General features: G+C 37.1%; 2 protein-coding genes across 2 annotated transcripts in view; one reads left to right on the forward strand and one right to left on the reverse strand.

The window, feature by feature from the left end:
- The window catches only part of LOC140146615 (BRCA1-associated protein-like), a 77,451-nt gene that overhangs the window by 29,190 nt on the left and 29,050 nt on the right, over positions 1–19,211 (forward strand). The window contains exons 7-9 of the mRNA XM_072168483.1: positions 1,323–1,471; positions 3,540–3,615; positions 7,319–7,457. Coding sequence (XP_072024584.1) covers positions 1,323–1,471; positions 3,540–3,615; positions 7,319–7,457 — 364 coding nt within the window. The remainder of the gene's footprint in view (positions 1–1,322; positions 1,472–3,539; positions 3,616–7,318; positions 7,458–19,211) is intronic.
- LOC140146616 (uncharacterized) lies at positions 8,361–11,427 on the reverse strand. Its single transcript, XM_072168485.1, has 2 exons — positions 11,076–11,427; positions 8,361–10,249 (listed from the first exon to the last, which is right to left on the reverse strand). The coding sequence occupies exons 1-2, from the start codon at positions 11,344–11,346 to the stop codon at positions 9,402–9,404; spliced, it is 1,119 nt and encodes a 372-aa protein (XP_072024586.1). The 5' UTR covers positions 11,347–11,427; the 3' UTR covers positions 8,361–9,401.

Raw genomic sequence — 19,211 nt, forward strand, 5'->3', positions numbered from 1 at the left:
ATGGGCATGAAACTTGGTGGGTACAGTCAACATTTAGAGCCAAATTTTTGGAAGGTCATTTTGGGTCATCCAAGGTCACTCAGGGGTCATCTGAGGTCAAATTACTTGAAACTGTTATATGGGCATGAAACTTGGTGGGTACAGTCAACATTTAGAGTCATGTTTTTTGGAAAGTCATTTCAGGGTCATCCAAGGTCACTCAGGGGTCATCTGAGGTCACATTACTAAAAACTGTCGTATGGGCATGACACTAAGTGGTCACTGTCAACATTCAGAGTCAAATTTTTGGAAGGGCATTTCAGGGTCACCCAGGGGTCATCTGAGGTCAAATTACTAAAAACTGTTGTATGGGCATGAAACTTGGTGGGTACAGTCAACATTTAGAGCCAATTTTTGAAGGTCATTTTGGGATCATCAAAGGTCATCCATGGGCATGACACTTGGTGGTTACAGTCAACATTTAAAGTCAAATTTTTGGAAGGTCATTTCAGGGATATCTGAGGTCACCCATGGGTCATCTGTGGTCAAATTTCTAAAACTGTCACAGGGGCATGAAACTTGGTGGGTACAGTCATCATTTAGAGCCAAATTTTTGGACAGTCATTGCAAGGTCATCTGAGGTCACTCAGAGGTCATCTGAAGTCAAATGACTAAAAACTTGTATGGGCATGACATGTACAGTCAACATTTAGAGCCCAATTTTTGGAAGGTCATTTTGGGGTCAGTAGGGGTCATCTGAGGTCAAATTAGTAAAAATTGTCGGATGGGCATGAGACTTGGTGGGTACAGTCACCATCAGCCAGGTAATTGTGCCCAGCCGAGACCCACCAAAATTTAGGGATCAAAGGTCAAATTCCAATATTGGTCCAATCAAGCTCAAATTGAACAGGCAAATCGCCATGGGTTGTTGCAGGTTCATTTCTACCAAAAGTAATCGTAAAAGCAGGCGATCGCGAAAGCAGGCGAGACTCGTGGTTCGAGAACCACCTTGTTATGTCCATTTAATCCAGTGGTTTTATGAGGGCAGATTAGTGGCTAGACTTGTGATTGACTGCACCATATCCCACAATGCAAATTTGTTAAGGTGACCTTTAAGCGTAGGTGGTGTTTACATTTGCAAAATATAATTCAAAATCCCTTTGTATGATGGGATCATCAGGATTTAGATTTCTTGCAGTGTAGAAGGTATATTGTGTTATAACTTTCCCAACCAGTTTGCCTGGTCAACAAAGCTGGCCTAAAAGTGTGCATAAGCCTTGAATGTGGGTTTGGTATAGTGCATTATAAATCAGGTTTTTTTAATACATCACTCTTCTCTGCAGGGTGCCTGCTTACCTGTACCAGGACTAACAGAGCTACCTACCTGTCACATCTGCCTGGAACGAATGGATGAATCCGTTGATGGAATACTCACTATATTATGTAATCACTCCTTTCATGGTAACTGCTTGGATCAGTGGAGCGATACAAGGTGAGCTATAAATTGATTGCTGGAATTCTGGCAAGAATACTTTCGGCAAAAGTGAATTTACAACCAGCATTGCTTGGTGGTAAGGCCAATTAGCCTTTTAGAAGTATGGCGTACACAATAGGAGGGCAGTATTCAATATAGGTAAAAGCCGCCAAATTCAAAAGCCTTTACCCATTTCGTGCAGCGCCATCCTATTGTGTCCACCATACCTCTAAAAGGCTAATTCAAGTGTTTGTTTGTCATCATCCTAGCGACCGTTACAAAAAGTGGTAAAGAATTTACTGTACGTACAAAGAAATACTAAACCTAATTTTGGAAATTCAAGAAGTTTTTTTGTTCAGAACTTGACATCCTGAGTTATAACAGTTTCTTCACACTTTTAAACTGTGTTTTTAAAAACACATGATTGTAGTGATACAGTAGAGAAATACAATATCCCAGTTCACATTAGCATATGCATGTTTGGCCTATAATCATAGAAATAATAATTCTATAAAATAATCTGACTTGAGTAAGCCTATGTCTTGGAGTGGCTATATGGAGAAACTAGCAATTGATGTGGAATACTGGTTATTTGAAACATTAACAAATATAGAAATTTGATCAAGTTGTTAATTAATTGTAATTAATGACTCTGTTTCCAAACCGCATACACCATTTGAAGGAGTACCACAAGGCTCTGTCATCGGCCCATTGTCATTTACAATGTATACTTCTCCTCTTGAGGACATAATAGATTCTCATGGTCTTGGTAGGATGATTTACGCCGATGATACACAAGTATATGTCATTTTGAAACAGGATGATTATGCGCTCTCATTCCCAAACTTGAACGCTGCATCACTGATATAAAAGCATGGTCTACTGCAAATGACTTGAAGCTAAACGAAGATAAAACAGAGGTCCTTCACATCACATCGAAGTTCAGAAAATCATCTTCCTTATCTTCTGTGAATATTGCAAGTGTACCAGTAGAACCTGTGAAATCTGCCCGTAATCTGGGAGTCATTGTTGCAGATGATCTCAGCATGGATCTTTACATCAATAATATATGTCGCTTCTGCCTCCTTTTCTCTGTACAAAATTGGTCGATTCAAATTATCTGGATGAAAAGTCAACTGAAACTTTAGTTCATGCTTTTATCACATGTCATCTTGATCGGTGCAACAGCCTTTTATATGGCCTTCCTGACTCTCTCATCTCAAAGCTTCAACGAATTCAAAATTCTGCTGCTAGACTTGTTTTCAGACTCGCTTCCATGATCACATCACTCCTGTACTGCAAAAACTTCACTGGCTTCCTGTCAAATATCGTATTATGTACAAAATTCTTCTCCTCGCTTATAAATGTTTTCATGGACTTGCTCCAGACTACCTTGCTGATTTGATTCAGGAATACAAACCTCCTCGAAATCTACGATCATCCTCAAAATGCTATCTCGCCTCTACATCAGTTGCTACTATTTCATATGGACAGAGATCTTTTTATTTCGCTGCTCCTGAACTTTGGAACAATTTACCATATAATGTAAAAAACTCTAAGACTCTTGTACAATTTAAATCTTCCTTAAAAACACATTTGTTTACTCTAGCATTTTGTGACAATTGATTTATCTCATGTTTTACTTTGTTCATTTATATCACATGCATAAATTGTTTGTAGGTTGTATTGTGTAGGTATTGTTTGTTATTTGTTTATTCATGTTTTAAGCGCTAAGGGACTTCGGTGTAAAGCGCTATATAAGAGTCGTATTATTATTATTATTATTATTAATACCGTAAAGATTTGCCTAATGATACACATGTGCTCCTTTGCCATAAGATAGATTTCACATTCAAATAAAGAGCTCCCTCCACTGAAAATTCCAACAAGAATGAAGGAGCCGTGCTCTATTTGCTGGTGAGATTGTTATGGGATGGCACTTTTAGTTAGTGCCTAAAATTACAGTTATGTCAAGGGAGCCCATATGTACAATGTACCAGTAGGTGAATCTTTACGGTATTATATTACAGGAATGTCTTAGCTTCCATTCATGATTGTTATGTTGTTGTTTTTTATATCTTTACAGCTGCCCTGTATGTAGATACTGTCAGACCCCAGAGCTAGTGGAAGATCACAAATGTTTTGTATGTGGTTCTCAGGAGGTAAATCATTACAAGCCGACGTCAAACGTCGGCTTGTGCTGTCTCTTTCCAATTCTTCTTCTTCTTACCTAGCCGGGACACCGCTAGGTCTTGAAATGCTACCGGATCTTTCTTTCTTCTTTCTTTCTTCTTTCTGGCAACAAATTTCAAAATGCTTCTTCTCTTACATGTTACATCGCACAATGACGTCACTTGCACATATGCATTGTCTATATCCAGTGTCTATAGGGTGTTCACAGATTTGGGGTCAAAGGTCATTAAGGGGTCATTTCCGGTATAAAACCAAATATCTTCAAAATGCTTCTTCTTCAAAACGTCAAATTTGTAAAAAAAAATATTTAAAATTACGGAAAAGTAGCTGTATCTCAGCCTATGGAAGACGGATAAAGCCCCTACATGCTACAGTGATGCACCATTAATGGTGTGAGATGTCCATAATAGCCGGTCAAAGGTCAAACTTTAAGTTAAGACTGGCATTTCCGGCCCGGCTAGGTCCAGATCTGTAACCAGATCTAGTTTCTTCTTCTTCTGGCAACCGCAATCAACTGCATGTAGCTCCTCAAGGGATTGACAGATTTCAACCAAAGTTGACCCAAATGACCACTAGGCTAGGCCAAACCTTCCATTTGACTTTGACCTCGCCAGACCTTTGACCTAGCTATAATGGTCAAAATGTGATTTCACAAAAAATGCTACTCCTTCCACAAATTTAATGCGATGAGGACATGGTTATATCATGTGACTCGACTTTAGTCGGTGTCTATAGGGTGTGCTCAGATAAGGGTCAAAGGTCATTAAGGGGTCATTTTCGGTCAAAGTCTAAAAATATTCAAAAATCACTGTCTTTACAAATTACATAGCAGAGAGTCGCCATTAGCACACACGCATCGCTACTAGCCAGGGTCTTTAGGATGCCTACAGTTTTGGGGTCAAAGGTCATTAAGGGGTTACTTCCGTCAAAAACCAAAATTATCAAAAATGTTCAAAAAATTTTTGTCTCAAAATGTAGACAGACCAGAGTAATATAACCATCATACATGAATCAGTGTTACCTGATGTATGCATGGTATTTTTTATTTTGGGGGTCAAAGGTCATTAAGGGGTCACTTCCTGTTTTTAGCTAAATAACTTTAAGAATTTTTATCTCGACAACTAAACATAGTAGAATTTTTAAATTAAAATTGGAACAATGCATTTTGTCGGTGTACATAAGGTTTTTTTTTCCATTGAGGTCAAAGGTCACTAAGGGGGTCAAAAGGTCAATCACAAATTTTCAAAAATCAAAATCCATGTATAAGTTCCGATTAAGCTGAAATTCACCAGGAATATTTCTTATGACATCCTAAGCACAATGTAAGAGCAGTTGACCCCATCCGTAACTCCAGGGGTCAAGTTATAGGGTCAAATTGCGGCTTGTATTCAGCGCCTGTTGACTCTAGTTCAAATATGAATCAAATACCATAAAGTATTTCCTCGAATAGTCGCCCCCTCAAATAAACGCCCCCACCACTTTTTTTCAACCAAGATGTTTAAAAAATGCTGATATTTTCATGCTATCTTGTGTAGTAAGCTTACCAAGTTGCTCACATGGTCGATAATTGCAGCAATAATGGGTGAAAATCTGCATCGGAATCCCGGAAGTGAACCAAAAGTCAGTGTTTCTAGTTCATAGTTTGTCATTTTAGCGTGACTTTTAAGCTTACCTAATGATTTTAATGGGAAATGTCGTAAGAATGACCTCTAATAAACGCCTCGGTTTGGAAAATGCAAAGCCCCGGGTGTTTATTCGAGGAAATATGGTATGTGAAAATACTGTAGTACAGTTTGTAAAAAAAAATACTTCATTCATGGACTACTATTGGCCAAATTATCAGCCTCGAAGAACTATTTTGATTGGTTACAACTTAACGCCTAGACCAGGGGTCTTCCTGATTCCAATTAATTGTAAGTTGGGAATCCCGAGTGGCGCGCGGCGCCGTTTAGATTAAAAAATAAATAAAAACACAATAAATTAATTAATAAATTCCCATGTTCTCCTTGTAAAATAGTATAAAATGTTGCACCAAATGGTGTCATTTGCACCTCAAATTGAAAAAAAATTGACAGCTTCACAGGGGGGACACCCCTCTTACTCCCCCGGCGGTGCTAAAGCACCTCGATGGCTGTTTCGCAGCCATTGAGTGGCGCTTTGACGTTTTCTTTTGTTTCATGTGGCTCTTCAACAAATCTATTTGAGGAAGCCTGGCCTAGACCATGTATGTGTATTGAACCAATTAGAGGTGGTATAACAATAGTCAGTAGGCCTGAAAGTTAATAAGCTTCAAATAGGAGTCCTGAAAGCTTTATTTTGATAGGTTGCTGAGATGATCATATCATATAATTTACCAATCAGGAGCACTGTAAGAAAGGCAATAGTGCCCATGGAGTTAGTAAAACACTGACACATCCAAACTGCTCTTTAAAAAAAAATGGTTTTGAGAAATTGTTTTTACAGAAAGTTGGCCTTCAGGTATACAGATATAGTAACAGAGAGAAAAAACAAACAAAGGTCCAATATAGGCCTACATGTTTGTTTGTGAAACCTTTATTAAGAGTTGTAACAACTTCAGTTTAAAGCTCTGCTTTCCTCATACAACATGAGAAGCATTTACATGACACAAGTATATTCATACAACAGCTACAAATTTATAGACAAAATGTCCTGAGGCTATATTGGTAAGATACAAATATGGTATAAGTCGTAATTATTACATAAAATATATATATATAACTCTAATATCCATGTTGATTTTTACTAGAGGTTGGTACCATCAATACTTCTCAACTAGATAGGCATACTTTCACCAGGGTTTACTTGTCTAGGTCAAGTCATGGAATTTTGTAAACAGAAAAATAACATGGAATTTGGTTCTCTTGTCTAGGTCAAGTCATGGAATTTTGTAAACAGAAAAATAACATGGAATTTTGATTTTTTTTTTTTTTGGAATGGAAATTCTCACATAGTCTAGAAAAGGTCATGGAATTTGGTAAATAGGCAAAGATCATGGAATTTTGATTTTGGGAATGGAAATTCTCACATGGGGAAAGTCATGGTTTTGATTATGGTGATTGAAATGCCAGAAAATTATTGGATCAAAAGTCATGGAAAAGTTGTTGATTTTGTTTTCAAAAGGAAAGTGTGTTGAAAAAAGAGAGAAACAAAAAAAACATTGTTTGAAACTTTGATCAATAAAAAAGAGATTTTCTTTTCTTATCGGAGCTTATTGATATGTGTGAAATTTTAGATTCAAGCTCTGCTTTCAAAGTACACCCTGATACAGTACAAGTAGCCTACGTATTATATCTACAAGTTAATAGAAAAAGGTCATAGGGTATCCTTATTAACCAAATTAAATATAATAAGTCCAGGTTGATTTTACTAGAGATCTGTACCATGAATTATCAATGAGGTGCATTATCCACCAGGTGTGGAAAAAAACATGGAATTGTGTAAATTGGCTAAAATTATGGTAAATCATGGATTTTGATTATGCATCACAATTCCAGAAAAGAGTCAGCATAGGGAAAGAGTAAACAAGGGGGAAGAGTACATGGGAGAAGATGTGGAATTATGCTTATATGGAAATTTTAGAAATAAAGTTGTTTTCAAAGGAAAGTGTGAAGCAAAAAGAGAGAAATTTTGACCACTTTAATTTTTTTTCAGAGCTTATGGATATGCTTGATATGTGGCCATGTTGGGTGTGGACGCTATGTGGAGGCTCATGCTTATAGTCATTTTGAGGACACACAGCACACATACTCTATGCAGCTTGGTAATCAGAGAGTTTGGGACTATGCTGGAGGTAAGATGTTTGTCTATCTGTTGTCTGTCCAGCCGGCATGTCAGTCTGGTTGTTTTCTATCACCGAGCCATTCAAAGCGAGGACAAGATATAGTTTCCCACATTCAAAGTGAGGACATTTTGGCGTAGTGAGGACAAAATCCCAGTCCTCGCTTTGTAAATAGGTGCACTGGATGACTTTCTTTCTGTAGGGGGTATAGGGGCGGTCACCTTTGTTTCCAATGGACATTTTATAGGGAAATGTCACTGTACAAGGAATACATAAAAAAAAATTCCATATAGCCCCCGACTGAAAAGTATTTAATTATCTTTGTAATCACTCAAAAAGCATTTGGTGTGAATTTTACATCTGGACTAGAGGCTATTAAATTTTTATGTGCCTTTTTATTTTACATGTAAAGCCTATGGGGGTGACGATTAGAAATGGACGGCAATATTGAAAAACCCTCATTTTGGGCCATTTTAGACACTAAAATGCCCATAAAAAAGAATAGCATTTAGTTTGGATGTAAAATTCACACACTATGCTACCTGAGTTAGTACAAACATAATTAAATACATTTCATTCGGGGGCTATAGCAAAAACAAAAAATGTCCTATACCTTCATGGTTATGGAACAAAGGTGCGGTATGAGCGATTTCCTCTCTTTGTATGTGCTAGGCCTATTTAGAGAAAGATGAAAAAATGTCCTCACTTTGAAGGTGTGAAACTCACTCTTGTCCTCGCTTTGAATGCCAGGACAGTCAACAGACACACAAAACACACATGTGTATCCTCGCTGTGAAGAAATGTATATAGATTATTCATCTGAAAATACACAGAATTCATACTGTATGCAGCTTGACAATCAGAGAGTTTAGGATTAAGATGTATGTCTGTCTGTCCAACTGTTTGTCTGTAGTTCCTGTCAGAATAATACCCATCAAGACTTAATACAAGTTAACAAAAAAGTTGCCAATAACAAGGCTTTAAGTGGCCCAATATCTTATTTTCCTCTTCCTATATTTTCTTATATTGTTACAAAATGTTCTATAATTCCTGTATTTTTTCATAGTTTAGGAAATAAACATGTTTATTTTTTACTTGCACTAGTGAATTTTGTGTAAAATGTAAAATATCAAATTTTTAGCAGGTCAGCAGATATATTTTAGTGGCCTCTATTATTTGCCCAGTATATTATTTATAGATGACATGCCCATCAAACATCTGCATTGCCCTTTTTCGACCTACCCGATAACAAATATGTTGCATTTTTGTCCATACCAGAATTTAATGTTGTGCCTGATTTATAATTCCTATCACACAACTCGGATTATTAAAAATGCAAGTCTGATTAACCTTATTGTTTGTCATTAAATTTGTAAAAAAAAAAAAAAATCGACCAACCAACTCTGACTTTAACAAGGGCAATACTTGTCTCGGTCCCAGCCGGTTTGTGTTCCTCCGTCACTAAACAAACCATCTGACGACAACCCCGAAATGACGATCGCTGATTGGTTAATGAATTTCCAAATAAAACTGTTTTCAATTGGCTATAGGACGTGACTTGTGTAAGTGACACTAAACATCATTATGCCCTCCACTTTGTAGATACCGCGAACGAAAAATGTACGCTAGCTTATAGCAACCACTGAGGCGCCGATCATCTGATATCGCCTTTCATGTACGCGACTTGCAGCGCGTTCTCACGTACATTGTGTGGATTTATGTAACCGCATAGCTGCCCATCAACTGCTACATGAGCTGAAGACCAACGTTGATTGGCAGCAAAATTTAACACCAGTATTTTGGGAGTTGATGTTCAGCCAATCAGAAAAGACGTACTATGGGGTTGTCCCCAGACGGTTTGTTTAAATCGGCTGGGACCGAGACTAGGGCAATACAAACTTTTTTAGGCATTACTTTCCTGCATTAAGATATAAGATAATATGATCATTGGTAGTTCTACTTCAGGCGGTATATTAGAATTGATTTGCCATTAGCAACCATCAGTGATCCATCAGGTGCCATGGACAGATCATAAGGATGATACAATCCCTTGGCTATGCATTGTAGGAATGCACCTGTAGGACTGTATGCATGAATGTGACCTGTTTCTGCTTTGCCTGATATCTTCATCGCAACATAAATGTTATCCTCATCATCGCACGCTATCCCACAAGGCCAGATCTTCCTGTCAACGCCTCTTGTATCCTCATCTATCTTAGGTGTGAAGCTGAAAACCTCCTTACCGAGGTAATCGATTGCTACCAGCTTACTGTGCACATATCCATATGGTCGGGAATGAATCAGGATTTGATTTTTACTGTTTACAACCATACTAGCACTAGAACCGACTGAGTATCTGATCTTATTGACTAATCTACCGTCAGGACATGTATGGATTGTAATAGCACCCTGCTCTTGACATGTACACCCTACCAATACATTCCCTTCTCTATCCCCAGCAAGACATGCTAAATTGAAATCTGTTTTGGAACCTTCATTTGGGGCTAAGGTATTGAAGCAGCTAAGGTAATCCCCTTCCACAGAGAACACATGGACAAACGGAGAGAAATCACATACGGTAAAGATGTATCCTAGTGGTGATACACAAATACTGCGAAAAAAATCTTTTTCAGTTGGTCTTAGTGGTAATTTGCATTTGCCAGTGCCATCAAGAAGGTAGAGCTTCTCCCAGTTTGACATGACCAGGTCGCCATTAGGACAGCAGGCAATACATTTAGGTACAAGTCGTGTGGCTTGGTGTTTTGGATAGATTTCTGTTGTACATGACACATAGTCACTTAAAGCTAGAGAAAGTGAATAGAAAAAAAAATTGTTAATGTTGGTGTGTATTTAATATGAATCATCCAGTCGTAGAATCAGAAAGTGAAATTAATGAATAGACTACTGGACTGACTGATTACGATCAACAATGAAACTTCTCTGCAGTATGCCGTATCGAGAGCTTAAAACCAGAACCATCTATATACAGCAAGCCAAAGAATTAAGGTACCAGTTGTGTTCACCCCTGTATATCCTAAATAAGAACAAATATGTTAAAATTAAAACAAGCAGCCAACCTGTACTTTTTATAGCTCTGACTTAAGACCTTGTTGAAATTTGTTGAGAATTAAAGAAACAGTGAATAAAACCCAATGAAGAAACGAAATCAAAAGTTGCACTTTAAGCGCTAGTTCTCTTGTTCACAAACGCTTTGTGTACAAATCAATAGGGCATGCAATGGAGTAAACTGCAACTTTTAAATTGGCATCTTCCTTGGGTTTTTGGGTAGTCGTGTCTTTATTTCTTGAATAATTTCAGTGAATGAGGTCTTAAATTTAAAAAGATGCAGCTGTTGGCTGCTGGTTCCAATTATGACATATCTGTTAGACATTAGGTATACAGGGGATGAACATAACTGGTGCCTTTACTGCCTTAATTTTTTGGCTTACTGTATGTCCACAATTACATTACACATTTTGGCAACAAATGGATGGTTCATTCTGCCCTTCATTATAAATGTAAATAATTGACTTTGGGGTATGGCCACTTAAACAGTTAGCTATGCAAGTGACCATGAATGTACCCCAAATAATTTTGGAATAAAATATAAACGAAGTATAGTCTACATACCCTTTACAATTGATGCAATTGGTGGCCGTTGTCTGGGATCTTTCTTCCAGCATTGCTGCATGATATCTGTCAGATCTTTGGGACAGCCTTCCGGTATGGATGGCTTGGCTCCATTTCCAACTTCAAACACCACCCTATGCCATTCCAAGTCTGGAAATGGAGGTTTCCTTGTGCAGATCTCTAGTAGCAGCATCCCATAGGCCCAGATATCAGCTGGCTTGGAGTAGATAGCCCTTCCACGCTCATTCCCCACATGAATTTCTGGTGCCATGTAGCGATAAGTGCCCTTCTGGCTGGACGTTGTCTGAGACTCCTGTATTTCACGTGCAAGACCAAAGTCACACAACTTCAAGAGGTTGTCTTGAAAGAGAAGGCAATTTTGAGGCTTAATGTCCCTGTGCAGGAAGTTCTGCCCATGAAGATATTGAATGGCTATAGCTGATTCTTTGGCCCACTTCTTTTGTAGCTCATATGGAAGAGGTCTCATTTGATCTTTTAGGTAATCATGCAGGGATCCATTTGGTGCATATTCCATCAGGATAAGATCAGCAGCTCCAGTTTGGCAAATTCCAAGCAATGTTACTATGTTTGGATGTTGAAGTTGGCACATGACTTTCACTTCTCTCTCACCTAGCTCAAAGAGCACACTTTTTGCTGCAGCTTCTTTGTATCCTTTGTAAGGCTTCTTGAAGGATACACGTTTGACTGTCCCAAATCCTCCTTCTCCAATTTTCTCATGGAATTCAATATTCTTGAATTCAATTTTGTCCACTGTAGCACCCATAGTTCTTTGTAATAAAAGAAAACAACAAAATGGATTGTGTTTAGTTCATGCATTTCATAACAATGCCTTTTATTTCTGTTTTGTCTCTATGTAAAACTCTCAAGTTTCATAGATATGTTCATTTTATATGTGTCTAAGAAGGTATGAAAAGGTGAAAACATGGCGTTAGCTCCAGGAGACTATTCGTTTTTCATTAGTATGAAACAGGCCTGGACACAGGGGTGCATCGCCCCAAATTTGCAAAAAAATATAATAAATCCCAAAATATCACAATTTGCAAGCGTAGCTAGAAAAATAAATCAGGGTGTTTTTTTTCACGCTTTCTTGGTCAAAAAAGGTCCACATTTTGGGAAGAAAGTCCACTTTTTACCAAATTGCCACCCCCTACTTTTTCAAAATCAGAAAATTACATAAAATCCAAGATGGTGGACTCGATCTCATAAAGTTCGCGATACATGTCCAGCCAAAAGGACTGAAGTTACTATAAATTCTACTTCACAAATCAGTATTACTGTGTGATATATTAATTATTGAAGTAAATTAGTCCATACTTCACCATTTTAGGGGGTCAGTTCAGGGTCTTAGCTAGAAATTGTGGGTTGCCCGTCATTTGAATAAAATTGCCTGTCCTAATTTGACCTTTAAAACATTTACCAGACGTCTATAGCCCATTGGGGGTTCAAAGAGTTCAAATATGTGCTGATTTGGCCTTGTTCTACAAATTGGGTCTACTAAAAAGATCAATTAGCTTCTCAAAACATACAATTTATAATATGGCATCTGTCAAAGGCATTAATTTTGCCCGTCCTAGGAGCAAACTGGCCGTCTGAAATGACGGCCAGACGGGTGGCTAGCTAAGACCCTGGTTCAGTTGTTTGAAAAATGATGTGCATATTATGCAATTTGGGGCCCAGAATGCCGGACTTTCTTAAAGTTTTGGAAGGCTAAAATAATGACCGGCAACGATATGAACCGAAAATTGATGGCGCCCAGCCTTGGATTTAGTCCGAAAAACAATGACTTTTTGTAGCCGATTTTGAAAATTAATGACACATTTATGTAAATAAACAGTTAACATTGTTAAATGGGGAGGATTTTTATTTCTACACAGTAAATCAGGCTGCGATTTGGAATCGTCCAGTTGAGATTTTTTGGACCCCCTAACCTCCTTGGATTTAGAAATTCAGTGCGTCCATATTTACTTGTTTTCAAAATTTTGCAATGATGCATTAAAACGCGAACCCTGGAGGGGACCCAGTATGGCCAAATGAATTCTGACCATCACTTGCCTCGTTGGATTTGTCTATATTCAGACACAAGTGAAGTGCATCTCACTTACAGTTATTTTAAATACTCGCATTATTATTTATTTTATTTGCAAAAACACTTACCTTTCGTCAGTAAGTTGATTTCAGCGCAATTTGTACCCTCTTTGTTGTTAACTTGATGACCATAGTTTAACAGACCCATGCAGTATTGACAAAAAGTTTCATTGGGTACACCAAGTATAGTCAGAAACTCAATCCGTGTACCAATGCAGGTGGTTATATTTGAGGATTCTATTATATGCTTCAAGAATAATGACCATGACATTGAAGCTAGGTTGAAGTTGTGTATTGTCAGGAAGTATAGTGTTGACAATAAGTCTAGGGTTGCCAAACTTTTCAGTCCAAATCATGGGTCAAATTACCAAAAAGTCACCCAATTTTTCCTTTTTATGGTATATGTGATGTGATCGAGCAATAATAGTATTCAACTTCCTTTTGTATTTTATTCTGAGCAACACTAAAAAATGACCATATCTCTGGAACAGTATTAGTCTAATTATGGGATTTTCAGCAAAATAAAGCTTATAACAATGGCTCATTTATTTAATGAAATTGAAAACTGAATTTTGATTTTGATCGACATCAGACTCATCGTCATGTAGCTTGATCGCATCACATAATGGGACAGGAAACTACCAAAAATTGCAGGGACCCTTGTAAAAAGTCACCCAATTTTTCTTAACCATTGGTTCCTATGGGGCAAGAAATGGTCAAAAGGGGAAATCTTTAAAAGTAGCCCAGTTGGGCTAACAAATGTGTGGGTTTGGCAATGCTGCAACTCGGTGAGCTTTGACAACCTTTAGCAATAACAAAAGGGAATTTCCCTTCATTTATTTTTACATTTCATAATTTTCACTAACTTGTTAATTTTGGAAACAATTTTTCTATTTTTATTATTTGATTATAAAATTTATTTTAATTAATTTAAATATTGTTGTCATTGATTTGTTTTGCTATTTTTTAATTAAGTTTTTACGTTGATGAAATTTAAACTTAATAAATTGTGTTGCCTGATTCCAAGTGGTATTGGTTTCAATGTTACTGTACAAACATACATTTAAAGGAAAATTATGGGATTCCCCTGTTCATGTAATTTTAAAAGATGAAACCGTTGCATGTCTGAAGGGGTGTATATGCACGACTATTATGTATGTATGTGACAAAAATGTCAAAACTGTACTTTTGAATGGTTCTTGGAAAAAGGGGACAAACTTCTAAACATTTTTCAAAAAGTTTTAGAACATTATTAAATAACTTTTGTTGGATTATTAATCAAAATGGAAAACATTTTAACATTCTATATCGGAAGTGTTAGATGTTGTCAAAACTTTATTGTAAAGCATTTTTTTGCGAATGTTGAAAAAAAATCATTGCCAATTCTTTAAAAATTGTATTACAAAATTTTGTGTAATTTGTACATTCCTTTAAAATGTTATTGAAAATTGCATTTGAGCAGTATGAAATCCAATGAAAACCCATAATATGCATGTAATTGTTAAGGCTACAATATGAACCTAAATTTAGAAGAGAATGCAGCAATTGTGTACAGGGTGAGGTGAAATGATCTGTACCAATTAATTTTACCAAAATCTATTAAAATTGCTCTGTTATGTTGCCTATTACAAAAGGTAATGTTGCATATTGCATACATATGCACGTTTTATGAAAAGTCTTCATTTGTGTAGTGGTGCAACATGTACAGTCTAAGACTTTGACTCATAATTGCGAGGTATCTCAAGTTCATGGATCCAATCTTCACAACATCAACATGTTGTGCACTTAGGCAAGGCTCTTCACCCCTATTGCCTCTCCCCACCCAGGTTTACAAATGGGTACTGGCTTTATGCCGTTAAGGTAATATACTTGCTTATAATGGAGGAGGTGTAGCAAGCCCCCTGGTAACAAAATTATATGAGTATAGCCCAATTGCTTCGAAAGGGAGATGGGCACTCCTGCCTTGAACATGGGTTCATCCCCTTTACCTTTTTTAGTTTGCATGCAAAACAAGGTCATTTGAAAACGACACCCAAAAACAAAGTTGGAAATGGATGTACATTATTAACACAATCACAATGTCTTTTAATATTACATCTGCATATTTATATGTACCAAAATCATTCCATACAATACCTGAAAGTGATTTCAGTCTCTCTTGAATAAAAAAAATAACTTGATTAATTTAATTAAGCACCATATTTAAGAAATTTAACCATTCATATAATTTGAGTACTGCAAATGAAGTTTTATCTGTTCTGTAGTTCTAGACCAAATACAGGCATGTCAAAAATGCCACAGGAGACACCAATTACTGCAGAACATTTTACAATTTATTTATTCTTACCCATGGTAGCCCCTTCAATGTTAAAACACTGATCTGTATTGCCATGCATTTACAAAAATATATCAAGTTTTTAAGAAGCATTAAATATCTACAGTAATAGAAATTTTGAACAAGTGGAATAACATGTACAAAGGTATAGCAAGAGTTGTTGAATTTGAAATCCACAATTTGCACATCTATCGACATTGTATCATAAATTTTACCATTGTCAACACATAAAAATATTTCTGCTATTTGATTGGTGGACCCTGGCTCAGCACCCGTGGTTGTATGCATTGTATAATTGATGTACATATAATGTGCGCAGAACAGAATAATGAAACTGAGATGATTTGTGCATGGGATACGTAAATGAAGATGATGATTTATACATGTGATTTGTAAATGATCAAGAGCACTCATTTTTCAATTTCGCGAACAATATAAAGTGGTATGAAACATTATTCTGGGTTTTTTTTGTTTCGCGAATCACATTTCTTATCTGAAAATACAATGTACTCCTAATTTTGTGAAATTTCAGACAAGAATGAATGCCTGTGGGATACACAGAGTTCCAGAACCGGGTGGTTGACACAACATCATCTGACACATAAAATAGCAATTTCCCCAATATTTTACAGCAGGGATAAAAGTTCCCATAAAGAAGTACTATTGACCGCCGATGACGTCATAGCCGGTTAATAGTATACAAATACAGTAAGCAAAAAAATTAAGGTACCAGTTATGTTTACCCCCTGTATATCCTAAACAAAGACAGATATGTCATAATTGGAACCAGCAGCCAACAGATGCATCTTTTAGCTCGAATTTAAGACCTCATTCGTTGAAATTGTTCAAGAAATAAAGACACAACAATCCAAAACCCCAAGGATGGTGCCAATTACAAAGTTGCAGTTTCTTCCATTGCATGCGATAACAAGGGAACTAGCGCCGTGCTTCCATTGATTAGCACGTTAACTAGCGTCATGCTTTCATTAATTAGAACACAAAAGTGCAACTTTTGATTTCGTCTCTTCAGTAGGTTTTAGATCACCGTTTCTTTAATTCTCAACCCATTTCAACAAATAAGGTAAGGTATTGAATCAGAGCTAAATAGTTCAGGTATTAGCTGCTTGTTTTAATTTTGACATATTTGTCTTTATATAGGATATACAGGGGTGAACACAACTGGTACCTTAATTTTTTGGCTTACTGTATATACTGCCATGAGAGGTTCAGGTTATAAACTATGGGCCCGAGGTGAGATCAATAGAGGGGCCATACATGTAGTTTGAATAAAGGCAGTATATATTTGTTTTAATACTTCATTAATATCATAGGCGAGATCCCAGGGGATGGGGATTTATCCCCCCAATATTTTGCCAGGGGGGATGGTCCATACAATCATCCCCCCAATGTTGACGACTGTATGTGGGTTTCTGACTAAATTAACCTCATATTTGGCCATTTTAGCCCCCAAAGTGCAAATTTTTTCGCGCTTTTTTGCACGAATTTATTCCACTTGTGCACCATATTTCAACAGTTTAGCTTCAAAATGGCAAAATTTTTCATAATCATATTTTGGAGCCAAAAGGCGCTGGATTCAGTATACTTCGAGAATTTTTTTCCAACCTCATCCCCCCACCAATGTCAAAAAGAAATCTACGCCACTGATTATGTTTTTGTTCATTGATTGGTTAAAAGAAATTTATTTGATGTTTTGACTTTCCAGCTTCTATCCTGAGTGAACAGCGTGACCAATTTAAGCACAACCTATAATTTTATTTGCCCTTTAAAAAAATCGAATAGGCTAAAATCGGGCTAACCAATTACAGCAGCGCGAAATCACGCTATGGCAGTTTCGCATGTGTGATCTGTTCCGTCGCATCAAATGCGTGCACGCGGAAGGCATGGTCAAAGTACTATTTACGGCTTGGAGGTACTATTTACGGCTCATCCGGGACATTGCAAATACTATTTACGGCTTAGAGGTACTATTTACGGATAGGAGTACTGATGGTAGAACTATTTTTGGTCATGTGATCCACTTTTAACCAATCAATGAACAAGAATATATTAATGAAGTATATAATACTTTTTAGGAACTTTTTTCCCTGCATCGCATATCGCCATCTTGCATTGGCATGATCATACATCATGGTGATTCAAACCGGGAAATCTTCAATTAAAGGGGGTCGCAATTTCACTTTAGGTACACGTGCACAACAACACATCGCGTTGCGTATCGCTCAATTTGTTAACGCACAAATACGCTACGCATACGCGACGCTTATCTGCATGCACGGCGCATCTTATGGAAACACCATGAAGCACTGATTTCACAAAAACCTAGTGGTCAAATGGCTCCGCTTTTAGCTGATAAAAGGTGGTTTTTTCAAGTTCTTTCCCCGATTTAAATATCAAGTTATGAATGGATTTCGCTCAAACTTCTCAAGGGACTGTGGATTTACCCGATGTTCACATAATATAAGGTACAAAAACGAAAACTGCCGCATTCTCCTGTGAGATTCGATGAAAGTGCAAAATGTGACCACTTTAAACTTCAACAGCCATTATTTTCAATGTTCATTTTCTCGGTAAAATGTCGATTTAGGTACACGATAACTCAATAAATACAGCATCTATATGCAAATATGATCATCGTATTAAGCATGATCGATTCAAGAAACGGTTTTCTCATTTTTTTTATATTTTGGTCTCTTTCCGATTTTAGGCATCATTTTGTGCAAATAGGCATTTGTGAATTTTAAAAAGTTCATTTTGATGCCTTATATGGTCAATATCTCAAAAAATAAGGCCAATATCAAAAAACTAAAAAAAAACGTTTTTGGAATGGAGCCTCAAGATTGAGATAAAAACAAAATAAAATATTTTGGAAAGAGTGTATATCTCGTTTGTTGTAGCTACATTATAATAAAAAAAACTCACTTTTTTGTGTTTTTCTTCATAATTGTTGTTTTTACCCCAAATCTGTATTTATATTAAGATTTATTGATGCCTTGCCTTCATAAAAATGTATACTTGTATATGTCTTACGCGAATAATTACAAAGTTATTGCACTTTTACTACATGCATGTCTGAGAGTACACAGCCTCCTTAAAGATGGTCGCGAATTGAGCTGTACGGTGGAGGAAAATGGTATCAAAAAAATTGCTGTCGCCAGTAAAGCTTATTGCTCACTGTGTGGGGACATGATATCTTATGGATCCAAGGGAAGAATTGCTTTAACGGACCATATTACCAAATCTACAAAACATCGAATAAGTAATAAGTGAGGTTAAGTATTTGATTTTCACTCACATTGTACTAAAAAGTGGTATTTTTTCATTCAAATTAAACATTTTGTCTTCATTTATGTGTCTTTTTTTCCTGTAAAATTGCTCTCCTGAGAGGGCCTCAATAGGGTTTTTACAGTGTAGAAGCCCTCTGGCTTCGGGGACTCCACCCCTCGACCCCGCCGGGGCTTCGCCCCTACACCCAAACCAGGGGCCCTTAAGCGGGCCCCTGGACCCCTCGCCGTGAGGGGCGAGACCTTCACTCGCTACGCTCGTTCCGCTTCGCAAGTTTCCTCCATTCTGGGAATTCCCTAATCACATGCCTGACTGTAGGTCATGATCTGCCATGACCTAGCCATGTAGGCCTAAGCTTATAATGACAGAAATAGTTTTATGTGTTATATAAA

The sequence above is a fragment of the Amphiura filiformis genome, chromosome 2, assembly GCF_039555335.1.
Source record: "Amphiura filiformis chromosome 2, Afil_fr2py, whole genome shotgun sequence".
Taxonomy (NCBI): Eukaryota; Metazoa; Echinodermata; class Ophiuroidea; order Amphilepidida; family Amphiuridae; genus Amphiura; species Amphiura filiformis.

Excerpts from the sequence above, each read along its gene's own strand:
- LOC140146616 (XM_072168485.1), bottom strand. The coding sequence starts at position 11,346 with ATGGCACCAGAAATTCATGTGGGGAATGAGCGTGGAAGGGCTATCTAC. Across the intron at positions 10,250-11,075 it reads AATTGCATCAATTGTAAAGG|CTTTAAGTGACTATGTGTCA; the intron begins GTATGTAGACTA and ends CACTTTCTCTAG.